Below are 22,841 nucleotides of genomic sequence, written 5' to 3'. Positions count from 1 at the left end.
AACAGACTGGAGACCTGGGGGCCAACTAAGCTAGGTTTCTGTCACCAGATTACGGAGATAATTGATCATCTACAGTGCATTTTGGAACTTTCAGATCTAGAGCACTTCCAGATCCCTTGCTTGTTTATATTCGTTGTTTTCCTTTAGTACTATCTGACTAGGGAAAGATAAAATGAAGTTACGTATACTTACTTAAACGATGTGGCCATATTGTCACTGTTTCTGATATCTGTTATAGGTTCTCTCCTACCCAAGTAAAGTTCTCTCCAATATTTCACATCCCTGTTTAATCCTCAAATAGGCCCAAAAAGCTCAATGGGAACCCTATGGATAACTCTGCTAGAACCACTGTGGGCCACATACCCTATCCAGCAGGCTGCATGACGGGATACCCTGAACAACAGATACTTACTTAATATTTAACTACCTGGGTTAGTTTATCTACAAGGTAAGAAACTAGTCTTTTTCACAGACTAAGGTAGCCAGAACCATCTTCCTCAAGTATGGTTTTGATTTCGTCAACTTCACTGCTATACTGTGGCACCTCCCAATAGCCTGTTACAGCTAATTAACACTTCCAGTCACTGGGGAGTCAGTGTCCTCCACCAATCCACTTCACTAAATTTCGCCATTCCCTGCTCCACCTGACTGTATTATTACCATCATTATTTTCTGAATTCCAACTCTAAAAATAAATGTGATCTGAGTCATACTGTTCCCAAAAATCTTGTTTTAGTGCTTCAATTAAAAGGCTACTGCAACTGTTAGTTTGGAACAGAACATACAAAGATCTGCACAGAGAAAATGCTGCCAAAATTCTGGCTTTTCACCTGATCTACTGTTGGATGTCAAATTAATGACATTTCGCCCCCAAATTTGGTGGGAGGGCATGATTATCCATTTCATTGTAGAAATGGCAACATCCTTTTGTCTTAAACCTCCTCTCTCCATATGCTAGAAAACATATCATGCCTCTTGTCAACTTTGGATCATAAATCTGAAGGGCTCATGGGGAGAAACAGTTGAAAAGTGTTTTATTTTTAAAGTGTTAAGTGTTATTTACTTTCTAAGTAGAGTTGAACTCTGCTCAGGAGTCCTTTTTCTTTTTTTAAAATTTATTTATTTATTTATTTTTGGCTGTGTTGGGTCTTCATTGCTGTGCCCTGGCTTCCTCTAGTTGCGGCGAGCGGGGGCTACTCTTTGTTGCGGCACGCGGGCTTCTCATTGCGGTGGCTTCTCTTGTTGCGGAGCACGGGCTCTAGGCATGTGGGCTTCAGTAGTTGTGGAGTGTGGGCTCAGTAGTTGTGGCTCGCGGGCCCTAGAGCGCAGGCTTAGTAGTTGTGGCGCACGGGCTTAGTTGCTCCACGGCATGTGGGATCTTCCTGGACCAGGGCTCGAACCCGTGTCCCCTGCATTGGCAGGCAGATTCTTAACCACTGTGCCACCAGGGAAGTCCCAGGAGTCCTTTTTCGTGTCCTTATTTAGCCCCTATTTTATTCCACGAGCTTTCCAAATCTTTCTCACATTCTTCAGCTCTTTCCAGTTAAGTTAACTGGATTTTGGTAGATGGCCTAATTTCCTACTTCAAAGAAAATTCAGTTTATCAGGCCCGAATTCCCTCAATTCCTCCTCCCGACTTAAAAAAAAAAAAAAATCTTTAGTGATTCACCTATATCCACAACCATTTTCTATTTTCAAAATTCTATGACTTGACCTCTGCAGCATTTGACCCTGTTGACTACATACTCCTAGAAACCCCCTTCCCCAGCATCTGTGATACCCCATTTCTATGTCTCTGATCCCTTCCTGATTTTCTTCACTGGCTCCTTCACTTAAAATCACCAAAAATCATTGTGTGCTAAGACTGTGCCAGGCAGGGTTCTAAGTGTGGTGTGTGTATTATGCCATTTAATACAGAAACCCTATGAGTTAGGTACTGTTACTATTCCTGCTTTACAAAGGGACAAATAGATACAGAGAAGTGCAATAAATTTCTCAAGACCCACAGCTGGTAAAGTGGCAGAGCCAAGATACAAACCCAGAGAGCATGACTTCATGTTATTCTACAACAAGTAATGAGTCTCATCCTTGGTCTCTCTTCACACTAAATATTCCTGGGCAATGTTATCCATTCCTGTAGTTTCAACTAATACACACACACACACACACACACACACACACACAAACACACACACACACACACACACACACATATATATCACTTCACAGGTTGCTAATATTATTGTCAAAATAGGATGAATTCCCATATCTCTGTCTCTAACTCAGAACTCTGCTAAGCTCCAGATCTGTATTTCCAATTTCATATAAATTATCTCTTCCAAGATATCCCACAGGCACCTAGAATATAAAATATGTCCAAAATGAACTCATTATCTGCCCTCCTCCCCACTCCCAAACTGCTGCTGCTGCTTTATTACAAATGTTTTATCATCTTCTCAGTCACACAAGTCCGAAACCTGGAAGTTAACTTTCCTCTTCCCCCACAAACTGTCGTTTCTGTCTCATCAATTTATACCCTCCTCTGTATCCCTTTTTTAGCTGTCCTTATCTCTGAAACAAATTGTATCAACAGCCTCCTGAATGACCTCTCATCTAGGCTTTCTACTCTAGTTCGTCTTCCATGATTATTACAAATATTTATAAATACAAACCTGACCACATGGGCCCTCGTCTTATTCACCTGGCAAAGTCCAGACACTTAGCCTGGCATTTAAGCCCCTTTGCACTCTGGTGCCAACACTTACCTCTTCCCACTCCCACCCTCTGCCCCAGCCTCCTGCACTTGTCACTGTTCCTAAAACAAGACATGCCCTTTGAGATGCCCATGTGTTTGTATTCGCCATACCTGGCATGTCCTTCTCTGCATACTATCCTCCATGTCCACTTCAGAAGTCACTTCCTCTCTGAAGTCAGCCTGGTTTTCTCTTAGATTGTCACTTATTCAAGGACATTCTTTCCCTGCTTTTCCCCCTTGTGTCATATTTTTAGAAGCAAGAAATGACAAGTATCCTCTAGGATAAAGTTGGTTCTATAACAAGCATTAAAGTTACCTCTCAATACTCGGACAAAGACAGATCAAGAGAAGAGGTCTTTGGTTGGAGTTGTCAAAAATAATTCTATTTGAGGGTGTGTTTTAGAAATCAGAAATTTCTCCCCTTTGGCCTTATTCCGGAGTTCCTAATAACTCCCTCAGTCTAAGGTAAGGCCAGCTCTCAGTTTTTCAAGAGGTACTGCAGAACCTTTGAGCTTCCTCCTTCTCTCTCAGCCTCTGCTGCTCCCATTTGGGCCACTTCACAGCTTGCCAGCACCTTCCCAAAGAGTAGGAGGGAAATCACATCAGTGGTGAAACTGAAATCAGTCCTTTGAGATTTTGTTAATGTTCCTGGAATATTCTGGTAATGATAAGCAAAATTTGGGGATTAGACCTCAATTCCATTTATCCATGTTATCCCTATGTCAAACTACTTCATTTATTTAGGAGGCAGTGACTGAGAACTGCAGTATATATGCATATATGCATACCACCCATATAGACACACGCACGTTGATTTGTTCTTTTTAAAAAAACAGAAAGTGAAGCTGAGCCATGAAGCCTAAAGCAATAGACCCAGGTGCAAAAGTGAAACAGACAGAAACAGTACTATAGCCCAATTCTTTGAACTACACCTTTGCATTTTGTCCAAACAGCTTAGCTGTTTACTCACTCAATTTTAGACAGAGAGTTTTATCGACTTCCCCTTCTTTTAAAGAATTTAGGTCCAGGGAAGCAGATTCGCTGAAACCCCAGGGTTATCTGACAAATTACTACATTCCACATATAGTAAAATTAGTTTTCTAATTTTAATATAGTAAAAATTGTTTTCATCTAAAAAGCACATTATTTGTGTTATTTTAGAATTCACTGAAAAAATTAAAGATATAAGCAAGGTAAAATATGGGGGGGAAGCTTCTATTTTATGGAAAGTACTGATTTAAGCTAAGTATGACCCAAAATGGAATGAAAAATGAGGATCACTGTGGTTTCAAGCAGATTTGTATGCCAAAGATTAAAGGTTTCCTTTAAAAAAAAAAAAAAAAGAAACTAGTAAGAGAACATTTCTTAATATAGTTCTCTTTTAAGAATGGAATTTATATAAATGAGTAGGTTAAATAATTAATTAAAAGAAGCATTATCCAAATGTTATTTTAAACAGTAATAAGCATTCTGAAAATCTGTTATTATCTCAGGTTCCCCTGTTGTATCAGATTAATATAAGACAGTGTTCTGGAAAAGGAAGTTTGGAGAAACAAAAATTAATCGGTTTTTCCTACCAATAGCTCTGGAGACCGACAGACTTCCATTCACCCTCCAGGCACCAAACCAGACTACACAACCTCCAAGGGCCTCAATTCGCTGCTTTTCATCCTGCACAGTAATGTAACAGAAAGAAGCAAATAATTGGATTCAGGATTTATTCATCTACCTTAACAGTAAACAACAGATATAATACTCATCAGCTTCCTGGAAAGGGTTCTCTTTATTTTTCCTTTGGAAGGTGGGCATGGTTACTGAGATAATGGTGATAATTATAATAATAAGTGAAAATCAGTGACTAGAAAACTGCCTTTGTGGCATGTGCCCTAACAGAACAGACCATACTTACCTCTCTGTCCGGTTTGTGTGGCTTCATTAGTTCAACAGCTTGGCCCTTTCTCACAAGCATAACCTGCGAATCACCTACCCAGGCCACATGTAGCATGTTGCCTCTGATAAAAGTCACCACTCCTGTGGTCCCGCATCTTAAGCTCTGAAAGTAATTTAAATAAGAGTCAGTAAAAATAAGTAGACATCAAATTCTCACTGAGAAGCAATTTATAGGTAATACAAACTTTTCAGTTGGAAGCTAGACTACTAATAACTCGATTTCATAAATAGCAATTCCCATTTCTCAATGCATTCTTATGTGCTTGTATGTATTTATATGTGCACACACACATACAGATCCATTTTATCTGCGATATGCAAGGCAGAGACAATTATCAATTCCATTTTATACACAGGTACTATGGCAGGTTATGTGACTTGCCCAAGATCAGGTAACTGATTAGAACAGAACTGAAATTTTTTCCTCCTAGTCCAGTGCTAAGCCACTATATCAATCCTTAAGAGTAAAGATTTCCATACTCTGGTCTCTGTTTTGTTACTGACCTACTGTATGTTCAGGGGGAGAGTCCTGGCTTTACCAAATAACATACAAAGCATCTGGTGTGTACACAACAAATGCTTGCATACTCTGGATATTAAAACAGGAGCCAAGAGATTACATACATTCCCTGGAGTGCTAAGTTGCTTGTACCTTTAAAAAACAAAAATAAAATCTCCTACAATAATTTTAGGGGCCTTTGCTTTTGGAACATTGCATAAAAAAAACAAACAGCCTGGAATTTCATCACAATAGCTCAGTACCACTGTACTTAATGTCTTGATACTACTATCCTAAAATGACATCTCCATTTGACATGAGTCACTACCAAACGAGCATGACCTTCTGTTACTAAGGACTTGGCCTAAATTAGAACCAATGCGTCAAGATGGTAGAAGGCCCCTTGTATCCAATGAGAAAACAACTTCTCATTTTCCCTATATAGGGAAAGTTTGTTAAAAATCCTCACCCACCAATAAAATGTCTTCCCACACAGAATGTTCAAAACCTCAGCCCCCTGGAACACACGATAAAGACACTTCAGTACATATGCCCCAGAGAGAACAGGAGGCAGGGCTGCTGCACAACAGGAATAGCTCCTTTCTTCCCAGCAGTTAGCAGCACATGGAAGCACAAGAAGGAGAAAAGTAACTGCTGAGACAAACCTAAATTATTCACGAGAACTGTTGGCAAGACTAAGAGACACTAGCATCATTGGCAAAGCAAATGAGGTGAACACAGTCAGAAAAAAAGCCGTGATTTTGAGGACACAGAGGAAAAGGGATAGGACGGAGGATGAAGAAGACAAGGTGATTCTCTTAGTTTCACGTTGATGATCTACAGATCACCTCTCAGGGGCCAGGTCTTGTCCTCGGTCAGAATGATGACAGCCGGCAGCTCCAAGGCAGGCAGAGCCAAGCAGTGCTGGCCCGCCACAGACTGGCAAAGTCTGAGGTCAACAACTGTATTTTGTTTTCTAGCCCCACCTCTATTTGCAGACCATAGTGGTTACTACTGTTGGATTTGCATATTAATCTAAACCTGGGGTGCAGGTGGGGAGATAGAGAATATTGCCCTTCCTTAACACCAAGTAGTTCTGAATTATTGCTTCATTAATTCCAAACCCCACTGTTGCTGTGTAGCGTAAGTATGAGATCAAAGAAAAGGATTCAATGATTACCCTGTTCTCTCCAAGTCCATTTCAAAAAGAGTTAATGTTTAAGTCATAGGGCAGGAGTCGTATTTTCTGTGTATATATAATTCTGCAATTACTTTTTAAAATTAAAAGTTATTCTCTTTCTGTTAGTCCCTAGTTGGAAATGAATATAAAGTCCTGTAGTTAATTGTGTACCAATGCCCAGAATGATAATAGATTAAAATTTTTACTTTTAGATCTTAATTTAGAGCCCCTGTCATTCGTTCATAGTAAAACCTTAGGTCTGATTAACCTTAAGAAATCAGGACATGAGCTCTGACCTTTCTTCCTGTTAAGAGAAAATCAGTTCAAGGATCATCTAAGGATTCACTCTCTCCAAGCAAAACTTTCTTCAAGAGATACACAGCAAAACACTGCCAACCCATTTAGAACCAACTGTATGGAGAAATCCCAGCTTCTGTTTCTCTTTTATAGACCACTGTTTTAACCACCATAGCCAGATTTTGTCAGCAAAAGTCTGCTTAGAGAGATGGTCCTGGTGTGACCCTGACAGGCAATGGTGAATAAGATAAAAGTCACCTGCCAAATCCAGCAATGGACTGGCTTTCTAGAAAATTATAGCTTGGGAGTTTCTATACAGTACATCATAGCACCCCACTAAATCTATTCCTAAAGAGGGAGTTAGAACTACAACAATCCAATACTGTGTGTCAAGAATATAGTTTGGAAGAAAGCTTTAAACAATGTCTACCACAAGAGAAAATCCAAAATAGCCTTTTAACCACAGAACAAGTAGATCTCAGCTAATGCATCATGGCTGGAATTTATGTGGAAACGGCATACCTCCCTGGCTGCCTTCTGTACAAACCGCTCGTCAGTGACCCGGAAGGCCCGGCACAGGGCCTCAGCAGCATCATGGGGGAACATCTCCTGGCGTACTAAGTTAACATGCAGGTGAATGGAGGCATAAATGGCAGCGTCCACTCCCCCATGGCCATCAAACACTGCAAAGTAAGCTTGTTCTTCCTGGTCCTGTCAATAGGAACACAGAAACAGTTAAGGGAGTTAGGTGTAGCATGACTCAAAATGAGCCAATCCCCCGCACTGCTGCCCATCTTCCTCCACTGCTTTGTCACCCAGATAATGAGACTAAATGTTTCCCTTTTCTGACGTGCCTGATCAAATGCTAAAATACCTGCAACATTAGGGCATCTGTGTTTACACACCAGAACACTGGAACACATCATGCCCAATTAGCTCAGGCTGAAGTGCCCTCTCTCACTGTGAAAGCTGTTGTCTTGTACCATGGAAACCACCTACATACATTGGCTTCAAAGTTGCTGTTATAAGTTGTGGGGAGGGGGAGAAAGAGAAGATAGGAGGAGGAATTAAGCAAAGGCTGTTCTGGATTGAGGACTTTTGTCAAAATGAAAGTACTTTAATAATAAAATTAGAAACTGAGAACAATAGGAAATAACTGGCCTTCCAAGCACGAGGCCAATTATGTTAGACTGTTTAAAATACACAGAGAAAATGAAAGCATACACATACTTCTAAACTATAATATCGCCTTCATAAGTCATTCATGGTCACATTGTATTCTCACCATAAATAACACAGTCTCTAAATTGGTTACCCAAACTTGAACCACATCAGATGTCTATATTTCTTTACCTAATCCCCTAATTCAAGATGTAGCTTCACATTTCCTAGCTCACCCTCTGCTCGAAGCCCTATGGCAACTGCCAGAAGAGAGTCTTCCAAACCTGTGACTTGTCTTGACAATGGAAGCCTAATCACAAGAGTACATTTAACTCATTAAATACTTAGTTTTTTCTTTCTCTTCAACTCAAGTGTTTAAATCTCAGCTCTAGCTCACTTAGGAGATCTGTAACTCACTGAACTCTCACTGAGTTCTGGGCTCCTTTTAGGCAACACTAATGATTTTCATTTGGAAGCTGTAACTTCTTCCTTGGGCTCTTGGAGAGTTCAGTTGAGTCCAGGCCCTGTCATTCAAAGTGAATAAAATATACAGAGTAAAGCATATAATCTTCTTGTGCTTGTTTTTTCATCTGTTAGGTAGGGATGAGTTGGTATCTCATGGGGATTTGGAAGGACTACTAAAATATACTAAAACAACAGGTGTATTTGTGCTTTGAAAAAGTTCTTTTTAAACGAACTACTACATTTACAAAAGTACCAAATATAAATGTCCATAGAGTAATGATACAAACTAATATTATGAAATCTATATCTAATACAGATTATTACAACTAGTTAATTTAGCAATATAATCAAACCACCTATAATGCCATTGAAGATGACATTGATAAACAGAACTCTTTAGAAAAAAAGTCTTGACATGTAGAATTTCTACCTTGTACTAAAGAAATACTCATTTTTCGACAAGGGGGTAATATCCAAACTATATTAAAATATATATAATATGTTAAAACAAATTAAATATATATATAATATATTAAATATATAAAATATAAATATATTTATATATATATAAATAGTTATACAAGTCAATCAAAAAAACCCAAATAACCCAATCAAAAAAAATGGGCAGAAGACCTGAATAGACATTTTTCCAAAGAAGATACACAGATAACTAACAGGCATATGAAAAGATGCTCAACATCGCTAATTATCAGAGAAATGCAAATCAAAAGAACAGTGAGATATCACCTCACACCTATCTGAATGGCCGTCATCAGGAAGAACACAACAAATGTTGGAGAGAATGTAGAGAAAAGGGAACCTCCTACACTGTTGATGGCAATGTAAATTGATGCAGCCACTGTGGAGAACAATATGGATGTTCCTCAAAAAACTAAAAATAGAATTACCATATGATCCAGCAATTCCATTCCTGGGTATATATCCAGAAAAAACAAAAACACTAACTCAAAAAGATACATGCACCTCAATGTTCATAGCAGCACTGTTTACAATTGCCAAGATAAGGAAACAACCCAAGTGTCCATCAATAGATGAGCGGATAAAGAAGATGTGAAATATATATATATATTATTCAGCCATAAAAAAGAAATTCTGCCATTTGCAGCAACACAGATAGACCTAGAGAATATTATGCTCAGTGAAATAAGTCAAACAGGGAAAGACAAATACTATATGATATCACTTATATGTAGAATCTAAAAAATAAACCAAACAAATGTATATAATAAAACAGAAACAGACTCACAGATATAGAAAACTAGTGGTTACCAGTGGGGAATGGGAAGAGGGGAGGGGTGAGATAGGGATATAGGATTAAGAGATACAAACTACTATGTATAAAATAAATAAGCAACAAGGAAATATTACATAGTACAGGGAATTATAGCCATTATTCTTCTAATAACTTTTAATGGAATATAATCTATAAAAATACTGAATCACTATGCTGTACACTTGAAACTAATATTATAATGTAAATCAACTATACTTCAATTTTTTAAAAAGGGATAAAGAGATGTGGTGTGTATGCATACACATACACACACACACACACAAAATTGAATAGTACTCAGCCATAAAAAAGAAGGTAATTTTGCTATTTGCAACAACATGGATAGACTTGGAGGGCATTAGGTTTAGTGAAACAAGTCAGACACAGAAAGACAAATACTGTATGTTATCACTTGTATGTGCAATTTAAAAAATAAATGAATATAACAAAATGGAAATAGGCTCACAGATACAGTGAACAAACCTAGTGGTTACCAACGGGGAGAGGAAAGGGGGGGCAATGTAAGGGTAGGGGATTAAGAGACACAAATGACTATATATAAAATAAATAAGCTACAAGGATATAATGTATAGCAAGGGAATATAGCCAATATTTTATAATAACTTTAAATGGACTATAATCTATAAAAATTTTGAATCACTATATTGCACACCTGAAACTAATTGTAAATCAAAATACCTCGATAAAAAATTCTTATTTAAAATAAATAGTGGTAAATTATTTTAATGTACTCATTTTTAAACAGCTCAATTGGCAGGATAAGGGTAAAATTGAAAAACTGCATGCCCAAGCAGTTTTTTTTGGTTTTTGGGGGTTTTTTGAATTTTTGAATTTTATTTATTTTTTTATACAGCAGGTTCTTATTAGTTATCCATTTTATACAGATTAGTGTATATATGTCAATCCCAATCTCCCAATTCATCCAAGCAGTTTTTAAATGATGAGTGGACTGATATGGGATCATCACAAAGAGGAATGGGGGAAATAATAGCTTTATGTGGGCATGAGAATATAACTTTAAACAGTGTGAGATTGGTGAGGACATTCTTAAACAATATAACATAAGAAGAAACAAAGGAGCCAAGTGGATCTCTTTAAAAAAAAATACTGATGTCTTCCCTGTTATAAAGATAATGTATGTCTATGGAAGCAACTTAAATGTCCATCGACAGATGAATGAATAAAGATGTGGTATGTGTGTGAGTGTGTCTGTGTGTTGGGGTGTGTGTGTATAATGGAATATTACTCAGCCATAAAAAAGAATGAAATAATGCCATTTGCAGCAACATAGATGGACCTAGAGATTATCATACTAAGTGAAGTAAGTCAGACAGAGAAAGACAAATACCATACATCACTTATATGTAGAATCTAAAATATGACACAAATGAACTTATTTATGAAACAGAAACAGACTCACAGACATAGAAAACAAACTTATGGTTACCAAAGGGGAAAGTGGGTGGGGAGAACTAAACTAGGAGCTTGGGACTAGCAGATACAAACTATAACATATAAAACTGATAAACAACAAGGTCCTACTGTGTAGCACAGGGAACTATATTCAATACCCTGTAATAAGGCATAATGGAAAAGAATCTGGAAAAGAATATATATATGTATTCTTCAGGATATATATATATATATATATAAAATAACTGAATCACCTTGCTGTACACCAGAAACTAACACAACATGGTAAATCAACTATACTTCAGTTTTTAAAAAAAGATAATGTATGTTTATTTGGACTAATAAAGAAGTGTACAGAAGGAAATAAATATCTCTAATCCCACCATCCACAGATAACCAGTCTTTTTTCTATAAATATAAATTTTTAATAAAATAAAATTAGAATCATAATGTACACAAAATTTTATATCCTGCTTTTTGTTATTTGCCATATCATTAGCATTTCCCCCAAGTCATTATTTAAATGGATAAGTACTATACATCTTATGAGCATATCATAGGAATCATTTCCTATATATGACTCAGATCATTTCCAATTTTTTATTATTGACTATGTCGTGTAAAACATTTATGTCAACCAAAACATATGTAAGAATTTTCTGCATTTCTTTTACCTTATAAAAGTAAAAGTGAAATTATCGGGTTTCCCTGGTGGCGCAGTGGTTAAGAATCCGCCTGCCAATGCAGGGGACACGGGTTCGAGCCCTGGTCCAGGAAGATCCCACATGCCGCGGAGCAACTAAGCCCGTGCGCCACAACTACTGAGCCTGCGCTCTAGAGCCCGCGAGCCACAATTACTGAAGCCTGTGAGCCTAGAGCCCGTGCTCCACAACAAGAGAAGCCACCGCAATGAGAAGCCTGCACACCACAACAAAGAGTAGCCCACGCTCGCCGCAACTAGAGAAAGCCCGCGCGCAGCAATGAAGACCCAATGCAGCCAAAATTAAATACATAAAATAATTTTTTTTTAAAAAGTGAAATTATCAAATCAAAGGGTGTGAGGGGCTTCCCTGGTGGCGCAGTGGTTAAGAATCCACCTGCCAATGCAGGGGACACGGGTTCGAGCCCTGGTCCAGGAAGATCCCACATGCCGTGGAGCAGCTAAGCCTGTGCGCCACAGCTACTGAAGCCCGTGCGTCTAGAGCCTGTGAGCCACACAACTACTGAAGCCCGTGCGCCTAGAGCCCACGAGCCACAACTACTGAAGCCCGTGCGCCTAGAGCCTGTCAGCCACAACTACTGAAGCCCGTGCGCCTAGAGCCTGTGCTCCACAACAAGAGAAGCCACTGCAATGAGAAGCCTGCGAAGCCAGCAAACCAAAACGAAGAGTAGCCCCGGCTCGCCGCAACTAGAGAAAGCACATGCTCAGCAACGAAGACCCAATGCAGCCAAAAATAAATAAATAAAAAATTTTTAAAAGGGTGTGAAAATTTATAAGGTTCTAAATATGTGTTCCCAAATTGCCCTCAAGGTCTGTTTCACTACAGCAAAGTGCTCCTTTCTGAGTTAGGCCTTTGGGTTGATTTTTGAGGCAAAATGAAAACCAACCAGGTCAACAAACAGCCATGATGCCCTCAAACCTGAGTACAGTCTTCAAGCGGGTGCAGTGATGTGAGGCTGTTTATCACACCACAGCCTTTAGGGGTTACATTTGCACGGGCGTGGTATCAGCTGATCTTTCTTGTAACGTAAGCACCAATTACCAGCCCACTATCACTGCTTGTCAGACCTTGACAGTCAGCTAAAATTTAAATTTAGCTGCTAAATGAAGGAAACAGTGTGCTTTGTATAAATCACTACATTGTAATTTTTAAGTTATGGACTTCAGTGAGGAAAAGCAGCAAGTGACAGGCATAGGAAACAAACCTACCTCTGTTTGCATTAACATAATAGAAAAAGAAGAGGAAGATAACAAGAAAATGGTTATTAAGTTGACAAGGCTCATATGATCCAATTTGTCAGTCACAGAGATTCATGAAATGTAATTCCAGCTACTTTCCTATCTCAGAAACCAAGATTTAAAAAGTAAAATCACATGAAATCAGAAAACTGTCTTAGTCTTAAATTTATTCTTTTATGTTTGTGTTTTGTGTTGCTTCAGAAACATAGTAATGTGAGAACTTAATAGACAACGTTTGATTATACTATAGAAATAGGTTCCTTTTAAAAACAGCTTTATTGAGATATAACAGCTTTCTTTTTTGTTTATATGTTTATAGAATGTCTCTGGAAGGTTACACAAGGTCTGGTAAGTTTGCTTGCCTCCGTGGAGGGGATATGAAGTGTCTGAGAGACAAGGATAAGAGAGGGATTTTTATTTTCCAATTCTAAACCATGTGAATGCATTACCTATTCAAAATAACGTAAAATAGTTCCTTTCCTTTCATCTAATGGAAGCAAATTTGTGCCACTTTGCCCTTAGTCCTATTCGAACCTATCAGAGATACTATTACAATATATTAGAAGTTCTCTTGGTAGAAAACAGGCCCGTGATGGTGTTTTGCTTTCCACATCTCACTGACACTTCAGAAGTATCCTTTACCTCTAGGTTGAAGAGCATATTAAAGTCAGGAATGCAGACATGTTTGTCCTCCATTTTCCTGCGCATGTTTTTGATGGCATGGATTGATGTCTCATAATAAAGCTGGGGTCTCCTGCGGAGAGGGAAGTCTTTCACCCAGCTGCAGCAAATCTCGTGTAGTTTACTGAAGACAGAACGGGCCAATTTCACTGTCTCAATCTCTGTGAAAGAAACAGAAACCCCCAGTGAACAGCCTTGTAAAACTGCTTTTCACTTGCCTGCTTGGTAAAGACAGAAGTAGGTCACCTTAGTCAAGCTCCTCCTTAATAGAAGAAATTCCTCCTTCTCAAGACAAGTGAAATGTTGCTTCTGAAGAGAGAAAATGAAAACCTATCTAGTAGAAAATCATCAGCCAGCAGCTGCCACTAAGATATCCTTATGTCATGAGGAGAAAACCTCTGAGCAGGGCTGGATCTATTCCTAGGCTGGAGTTCTTCCAGCCGGTGAAGTGCTCTGGCAACACCATCTAGTTCAGAGCACTTTTGTTTGGCTGCCAAGGTTATCATCTGGAAACCCAAGCCCCCTGTGCTTAGAAGAATGACTGAAATATGAACAGTGGTCATCCAACTAATTGGAATATGAAAGCCTTATGAAAATAGATCATTTATTTATAAACAACAGGAATAAGAAGAGTTTACTTTGATTACCATTTGTCTTAGTCTCTCTCTTTCTTCCTGACCTTTTCCTTTACCTCACTCCAGTTCCCTTACTTTTCTTTCCTGTAACTGATTATAATTCAAAGCTAAATTATATATTTTTGTTATTTGATGTATTTTAAAATTAAAGTGGTAGGCAATAGCTTAAATAGTTTAACCAAGAGGTTAACAAATGAGTCTAAAAGTTTGATATTTCTCTAAGGAAAACATGCTTGCATTCTGTCTATGTGTATAGCCCTAGATAGAAGAAAGGAGATAGCGATCAGAGGATTCTTCACCCTAGACTAGTAAGTCTACTACTTGACCCATTAAGTGGAGCAGACTAGCCCACTCCTGAGGCTCCCTTGCATCCCTCAGTGGATGGACAGATGTGGAAGCCTTTCAAGCAACACTGAATAGCACTGAAGAGATTGCATCTCACATCATCTCCACTCAAGCTGTCCTCTACCCAAATTGCAGCTGTTGAAATAACCAAGGGAAGATTAGGTTATCTCAGACCAGTATTTTAGAGGGTCCCCCTACATCCCAAGTAAAAAAATTTAGAATTCTCCAAAAAAAAATTTTTTTTTTTTTTACTTTACTAAATCAGATATAGCTTGACAGCCTGAGAAAACGTGTGCCAGATGGGCACACATGTAATGCACATACCTCTTCTGATCTAGAGCACAAATCTCAAAGATGAGAGACTATGTGTTCTAGAATGGCCTGGGAACTTAGATTCCCATTTTTTTATTCTTTACCCTGCTGTTGCCTTAATCTGTAACTTTACCTGTTTTCTTATTCAAAATTCTTCTTTCAGTGACTATAGTCAGAAATCTGGTCTCAAGGTTTTTGTTGCTTTTCTTTTTCTCATTAACATAGTACAGGGTGGCAAACCATGTTTGTGACTTTGTCCCCTTTGACATTTTTATATAACTGAAAGTCAAGGGTACATTTGAAAGAGAAAAGAAGTTCAAAGAGCAAGTACAACCTGAGGAGGTGTATATAAGAGGGAAAAACTGAGGCCAGTAGACAACCCAACATTTTGATTGTTTTTAGCAACTCCAATCTTTTTGTTTGTTTGTTTAAAGCACCAGTTACCAGAGACTGTCTCTTTCAGCCAGCAATTACCTATTTGTATCTCTCCAACCCATCTGGTCTCTGCAACAGCATATCCCCCCAAATCCAGACCCTACATTTGGGTGTGCATTTGACTCAATCACAACAGAAGATTGCAAAACAATAAGTGAATTAAGAAACTTTGAGGGAGCATGGGGTGGGGTGAAACAAATAACTGACACTAACTATCAGGATAGTTCCCAGATTCCCAGATAATAATATAAAACATTATATCATACTTTGGTTTAATTATTACTTTTTATATTACTCTTAGTATATATACCTCTACTGTCCAATTGGGTAGCTTACTAGCTACATGTGGCTATTTAACTTTAAATTAACTAAAATTACATAAAATTTAAAATTCAGTTTTTTTGTCACATTAGCTATATTTCAAGTACTCAGTAACTATATATGGCCACTGGCTACCACAATGGACAACGCAGGTAGAGAACATTTCCATCATTGTGCTGTCTACTGGACAGCCCTGGTGTAGACAGATTAAATTGGTCAAGTGAAGCAATACCAGCTTTCTCTAATATTTAGTAAACCACTAGATCTGTCTTTGTTCACACCATCTATTATAGCTCTTACCACATTTTTAAACAATGGGTAACATTTATTGACTATTTGCTACATTCTATGTCTCTGGAACATTTCACAAACAGGCAATACCATTCTCAATCCCAGGTCTATCTGACTCACACCCATACTCTACTTTTCCCAAATTAGATTGCAGATAGAGACTGTGTCTTAATTGTCCTGGATTAGTCATAGTACAGTACCTAGCAGACAGCAGGAGCTCATAAGATGCTGACTAAATAAATGAATAAGCAAACTTATATAAATAACCACTAAAATATTAAAATATTTGTATGCTTCTTGGTTGTTAATTCTTCTTCACTGATCTCTCCAACTGTTTCTGCAATGATGTCATTCTTTAAAAATTACTATAACTTTATAACGTGCTTTAATATAAGAAGGACTAATTTTCCTATTATTCTTAATTTTAAAAGATGTCACTTGTGTAGTTTGACATGTTTATTCTTCCAAATGAACTAATTATTTTGTCAAAGTTTGAGGGGGAACTATGTTGCCATTGTGTTTGGGATCATATTGAATTTACAGAGTTATGTGGGAAAAAATTGACTTCTTTTTCATATTAAGTCTTATTCAGGAACAAGTTATATTGTTTCATAAATTTAAATCCTTTTTATGTTGCTCCATAGAGTTTTAACGTGGGTCCTTCTTATTTCTTACTGAATTTATTCCTAGTTATTTTATTTATTTGCTACTCTGAGCCAGAACTTTGTTTTAATGTGTTATTTGCCACCTAGCAAACATTCCTCTTTCTACCAGGAACATTTCCTTCTCTACCCTCAGTCCATGTGCATCTAGGGGTAAAACGTTATTCAGGTCTAGCCAATTAGGAACCACATTCCTCTGGCCACAGTTATTCGTTCAGGAAAGGGAAATAACCCAAGCTGGGCTGATTACAATGAATCCTGTGATTTATGTAAGAGCAACTGAGTAAAGTTACTCTTATTTTCCTGCTTGTTTTGAACCTGGGCAGATGAAGATCTGGTGCTCCTAGCGGTCATTTTGCCATCCCACAGAGCCTGAAAATAAAATCAAAATGGAAAAGAGTACAGCTGAGAGTTGGAGAAATGCCAGGTCTTTATGACATCTTGTGAAGCCTTGAATCTAGCTGTGTAGCCCTTACCTGAAGGGTAGCCAATAAATTCTGTTTTGCTGAAGCCAGCGGTCACTTGCAACTAAAAAATTCTTTAGTATATACTTTAAGCATACCTGCTAGATTTTTGGTTTGAGCCAAATTTGGTCCTACAATGTCCAAGATGTATCCATCTAGTTCTACTCTATTAAGTGTACTTTAAAAATTAGGAATGAATATTGAAGTTTATCAAATGCTTCTTTGGGCATCCTTAGAGATTATTCTGTTTTTTTCTTTTGACCTATTAGTATACAAATTATGTAATAAATGTCCCAATATTTTTGCTTTTTTCACTGCTGTTTCCCCAGGACAGTGCTAAGCTATAGTAAGCCCTCAATAAAATACTCATTAAATGAATTAATTGTTGTACTCAGTATACAAATATTTCACTTAAGATTTTTTACATTGATTACTAAGACTTATCTCTCATTCCTTATTTTAGTTTTGTCTTAGGCAAGTTTTGGTATCAGTGTTATGCTGTGCAAATTTTCCTTCTTTCCCTATGCAATTGGATAATTCATTTTAAAAAGCAATGGGATTATCTGTCTTTGTTTGAAAATGTTCACCTGTAGAATCACCTACTCCTTTCGTCCTTTTTGACAATCTTCTCAATTTCTTTCTTCTTAGGTAAAGTTTTGTTAACTTGTATATTTCTAGAAAATACCCAGGTTTTCAAATTTATTTACACAAAGTTTTCATAATTTCTTTTAATATCCTCTGTATTAGTGATCATTTTCACCTTCTTGTTTTTAATTTTTACACTGGGATATTTTAAATTGATTTTAGGTTTTCTGGACAGGAGTTATGTCTGCCAACAGAAATGCAAGGTTGTTTAACAAACATTCTGTTAGGGATGACATAAACATAAAAAGAACTTTAAGGTAAGGATTTTTCTTCTTTAAGGCTGTTTTTGGAAACACCTAAGAGAAGAGTCAAAGGGCATTTCAGTGGGGACTTCAGTGCCTTTAAGACAATGACAGCAGGCCTTATTCAGTATGCTCATTTCCCACTCTGATGTATGGCTAAACACAATATGCCCTGTAGAGATTCTCCTCAGTGCAGTTCACACTGAGTGATTTGGCTTAAATAGATTAAGGACGTGCAAATAGTTTGGAACTATAATAGATCATTCTGAATCACAGCAGTGGCATGGAGACATTACTGGGTAATCTCTTGGAAAAATATGAAATCTGAATGACCAATGATATCCACCAAAAGAAAAATCCTTAATTTCACTTTTGCTATCTTATGGGGGTTCAGAAAATTCTTCCAAAGTAGGCACGTAGGGCAACACTTCCATCTTGCTACGTTAAGTATTCTCCTGCAGGAAGTGGTGTGAGAACCTCAGTATATAAATTATTGCTGCTTGAAATGGAAAAATAAAATAAAAGTAAAAAGGGTGCGAAAAAGAGAAAACTGTCCAAAGTAGCAGTCCACCCCCTCACAGCTGTAAATGACTCATCGGTCGTTAACGTCACTGTAGTGAGCTGGAGCTGAGCCAGCCATCACCCTGGCTGCAGTGAGGCAGAGTTTAATCTCCCTCATCTTCTCATTATAGGGCTTTTACTTCACGCATCAGTCCAAGAGGGACGACCAATGCTTTGTAGCAGGAATTCCATCCAACCTGACTCTGGAACAATTTGGTTCCAAGTAAATCAATTACTCTCAGTAAAAACAAGCAGAGGAATTCCTTCTTTGCCAATTTTCTATCAAAAATTATCTAGGGAGATAAAGGAAGAATAGGAATGTTTATTTTTATATCTGCCTCACATTCTCTGGAATCTAGCTGTCCTGATTCATTAATATATGCTTTGTTCCTTCTGCACCATGTTTAAAGGCAAATGCTTAAAATAGAACAAATAGAGTGAAATATTAAACTTCCCAACAATTTTGAGTAGCCATTCCCTAATTTTTATAAAAATTGGTATGTTTTTAGTCTGTCAAATATGTATAAGCCTAATACATTAATAAACATGCCTTCGTTAATAAATAAAGCCTCAAAATTTACCTGGAAAAAAGATGTACAATGATCCAGGCAATTAAATCACATTACAAAATTGTCATAAAGAGCTCTATTTACTTATTGGTAGATATAAAATTTAATATAATTAATAAGAAGTTCTGTTACAACTGATTTCTTGAATTTGTATATATGATTTTTTTACTTGACTTCTTAAAGACAAGCTGAAATTTGAAAATAGGTTTTGCTCAAACTCTCCTTGCCCTCACTCACTTACTCATCTTTTCTGCTGTGGCTTCACATTTCTCATTTACTCTCTCCATTTATCTAGATATTATTTATGATAACATACGGTTATGATAATCTCTCACTCCAGTTACCTTCATATGGTTTCAAAATATGCCTGTATTTTTCCCTCTTTTCCCTACTTTTATTGATTAGTTTGAAAAAAATTTTTTTGCTTTTTTTTCTCTTGATACTACTATAAAATCAACCAGTGGGTAAACATAATTAGATATAGTATTTTGTAGACATTTTCTGTGAATCACTACACAGGAGAAGATTTTAATATTTTAAAATAAATAATGCAGAAAAGTACTTACCCACAGTCCCTTCTGTGCCATCGGTTTCCTTTGGAATATAATGTGCAGAAAGATCACTCTGAAGGACTTCATCTGATGTGGCTCTGGCTAAAGCAGCAGCCAAAAAGGAAGGGCAGTTACTAAAAGAGAAAAATAAAAGGCTATTTCAGTAAGAATTAGGAACCATCACATTTTAAATTATTACTAATTACTTATTAACATATTGTCTCAAAACAAAATCATACCTTTAAACAATATTCACTGCATATTTGTTGAGAGCATATTATATGGTAGGCAGTCTGCCTAGGCACTGGGTATACACTGGTGAATAACACAGATATGGCCCCTGACCTGGTGGGGCTTACAATCTGGTTAGGGAGACAGATGATGAATAAGTAAACAGATAGGATATAACTTAAAATTGCAATACGTTTTACAAAGGAAACAAATAGGATAGAAAGTATTAAAGGGAAGTACCTACTTAGAATAGTCAGGAATGCCATACCTCGAAGGATGAGAAAGATGCAGTTATGTGGGAGTGGGAAGCTGGGGGAGAATATTCCAGACAGAGAAAACAGCATGTGTACAGGCCCTTTCGGAAAGCTTAGTATGTTTGAGGAACCGGAAGAAGCCCAAAGAAGATAAAGTATAGTGGGTAAGGGGGAAAGTGGTGAGGAATAAGGTCAGAGGAACAGGAACAGGCCAGTTATATGGATCTTTTACTCAAAATGCAGGGGGAAGTAACTGAAGATTGTGAGCTAGACAGTGTCATAACCAGACATATTAATTAAAATATTACTTTGACTGCTGTGTCAAAGAAAATTGGATGGGAACAAGAATGAAGGAGGGTGACCAATAAGGAGACTGTTGTAATCCAGGTGAGATTAAAAAAAAAAGTGATTTTGGAGAAAGAAAATATAGAACTTGCTGATTACTGTATGTAGAGGTGAGAGACAGAAAAGAATGAGCCTGAGTCCTAGGTTTTGGTCTGAGCAACTCGGTGAATGGTGGCATCATTCACCTAGACGGAGAAACCAGGAAAAGACAGATTTGTGGAGGAAAAGGGTAAAGTAGAAAATAAGAATTCATTTTAGCCATGTTAAGTTGGAAAAATCTGTGAGATATCCTTGTGAAGGTGTCAGATGGCTAATTATATATTTTAGTGTGGAGCTCAGAGATGTTAGGAAATTTGGAAGTCATGAACATATGGATGGTATTTAAAACTATGGAAATAGAGGGGAATTCCCTGGCGGTCCAGTGGTTAGGACTCCGCGCTTCCACTGCAGGGGGCACGGGTTCCATCCCTGGGTGGGGGGAACTAAGATCCCACAAGCCGCGAACCATGGCCAAAAAAAAAAAAAAAATTTTTTTAAACTATGGAAATAGAATAGATCACATAGAGAAAACATAAAAAGAGAACTACTATGGACCAGTGACTTCTATGTGCCTCCTGTTTTCCCCCTTTTGGAATATTAAGTACCTTCCCAACATACGCATTGTATGTTGGGTAGTAGTGGGGAAGGGGGTAGATAATATGCCTCTTTAGTCCCCAAGTTTTCAAATCAAATGGAAGTATATTCAAGGAGCTGTCATCAAGAAATTATACCCAAGGAATATCACCTGGACCTGACCTCACTGAGATCCTGAACCTCAAGCCTGAGCCTGATGCCATTAAGGGATGAAACTTTGGGAGACTTTGTGGGCAGGGTGAGTGATTTTTTTGCATGCGGGAAGGATGTGAGTTGTGCGGCCAGAACAGACGGTGGCAGATTGTTTTTCTAAAAAAGGTCACAGCAATATTTCTGGTCCTACATGCTCTTTAAGAACTGTACCGTTCCAAATGAAGAGGCAGAATCTGTTTTCCCTTCTTTGAATGTGAATGAGACTTTGATGGAAAAAAAAAAGTGGCAAGAGTGATGCTGTGTGACTTCTGGGATTTGGTCATAAAAGACTACATGACTTCCCCTTGGCTTTCTCTTCTCTCTTCCTCTCTCTTCCTCCCTTTTCTCCTTTTCCTCCCCTTCCTCTGCCATTCCCCTCCCCCTGGGACACGGACAGGTTCCTGTGGGTGTCAGCTGAGGCTCCCAGTCAATGGCTATTATCAACTGCTCGACATGTAATGGCAAAGGCCATCAGGTGATACCAGTCCCAGCCTGAGTCTTCCAGCTGAGGCCCCAGACATCCTGGAACAGAGATAAGCTGACCCTGCATTGCCCAGTCTTAATTCCTGGCCCAAAGAAACTATGAGCATAATAAATGATTGTTTTATGCCACTAAGTTCTGTGCTAATTTGTTACACAGCCATAATAACTGAAAACCCAACACTGAGAAGCTTGGTGGAAGATAAGGAACCTATAAATACTGAAAAGACATAGCAAGATAAGTAAAAGGTGAACCAAGAGAGTAGAATATTTGAAGAACAGAATGGTCAACTGTGTCAACACTACTGAGAAGTCAAACAAGATAAGGGAAAAATTAGATATTGAATTTAATAACATGTAAATAAATCATCACTGACTGGGTGCCAAGACAATTCAATGGGGAAAAAAATAGTACTTTCTACAAATGGTGCTGGGACAACTGGATATCCACAAAATAATCAAGTTAGTGTCTTTCCTTACACCATATACAAAAATTTACTCAAAATGGATCATAGACCTAATTATAAGAGCTAAAACTATAAAAATCTTAAAAGAAAACATAGCAGTAAAACCTAATGACCTTGGTTGGATTATGCAATGGCTTTCCTAAATATGACACCAAAAATACAAGCAGCAAAAGTAAAAAAGAGTTAAACTGAACTACATCAAAATTAAAAACTTTTATGCCAGACTTCCTTGGTGGTGCAGTGGTTGGGAATCCGCCTGCCAATGCTGGGGACAACATGTTCAAGCCCTGGTCGGGGAAGATCCCACATGCCGTGGAGCAGCTAAGCCCATGCGCCACAACTACTGAGCCTGCGCTCTAGAGACCACGAGCCACAACTACTGAAGCCCGCGCGCTCTAGGGCCCGTGCTCCACAACAAGAGAAGCCACCGCAATGAGAAGCCCGCGCACAGCAATGAAGACCCAATGCACCCAAAAAAAAATAAAATAAAATAACACTATAGAAATATTAAAAAAAAAAAAAGAATTGTA

The 22,841-nt window shown here is 37.9% G+C and overlaps 2 protein-coding genes across 11 annotated transcripts in view; one reads left to right on the top strand and one right to left on the bottom strand.

The window, feature by feature from the left end:
- The window catches only part of PPM1E (protein phosphatase, Mg2+/Mn2+ dependent 1E), a 205,316-nt gene that overhangs the window by 5,413 nt on the left and 177,062 nt on the right, over positions 1 to 22,841 (bottom strand). The window contains exons 2-6 of one of the 2 annotated variants that reach the window (XM_082372033.1): positions 19,725 to 19,843; positions 13,638 to 13,837; positions 7,204 to 7,392; positions 4,665 to 4,808; positions 4,333 to 4,426 (exon numbers count right to left, since the gene is read on the bottom strand). In XM_082372033.1, coding sequence (XP_082228159.1) covers positions 4,333 to 4,426; positions 4,665 to 4,808; positions 7,204 to 7,392; positions 13,638 to 13,837; positions 19,725 to 19,843 — 746 coding nt within the window. The remainder of the gene's footprint in view (positions 1 to 4,332; positions 4,427 to 4,664; positions 4,809 to 7,203; positions 7,393 to 13,637; positions 13,838 to 19,724; positions 19,844 to 22,841) is intronic. The other variant, XM_082372034.1, reaches the window with a different exon arrangement.
- Positions 1 to 22,841, top strand: part of TRIM37 (tripartite motif containing 37) — a 283,770-nt gene that overhangs the window by 137,831 nt on the left and 123,098 nt on the right. For 3 of the 9 annotated variants that reach the window (XM_082371996.1, XM_082371998.1, XM_082372001.1), the window contains one exon: positions 302 to 4,264. The exons of 4 other annotated variants lie outside the window; for them this stretch is intronic. In XM_082371996.1, the coding sequence (XP_082228122.1) occupies positions 302 to 416 (115 nt within the window). In that variant the 3' untranslated portion in view covers positions 417 to 4,264. Of the gene's footprint in view, positions 1 to 301; positions 4,265 to 22,841 lie in introns of those variants that run through there. 2 more of the 9 variants (XM_082371995.1, XM_082372002.1) reach the window with 1 other exon arrangement.

Source organism: Balaenoptera borealis, assembly GCF_965194805.1.
Source record: "Balaenoptera borealis genome assembly, chromosome: 20".
Classification (NCBI taxonomy): domain Eukaryota; kingdom Metazoa; phylum Chordata; class Mammalia; order Artiodactyla; family Balaenopteridae; genus Balaenoptera; species Balaenoptera borealis.
This window is presented reverse-complemented; position numbering and strand designations above follow the sequence as displayed.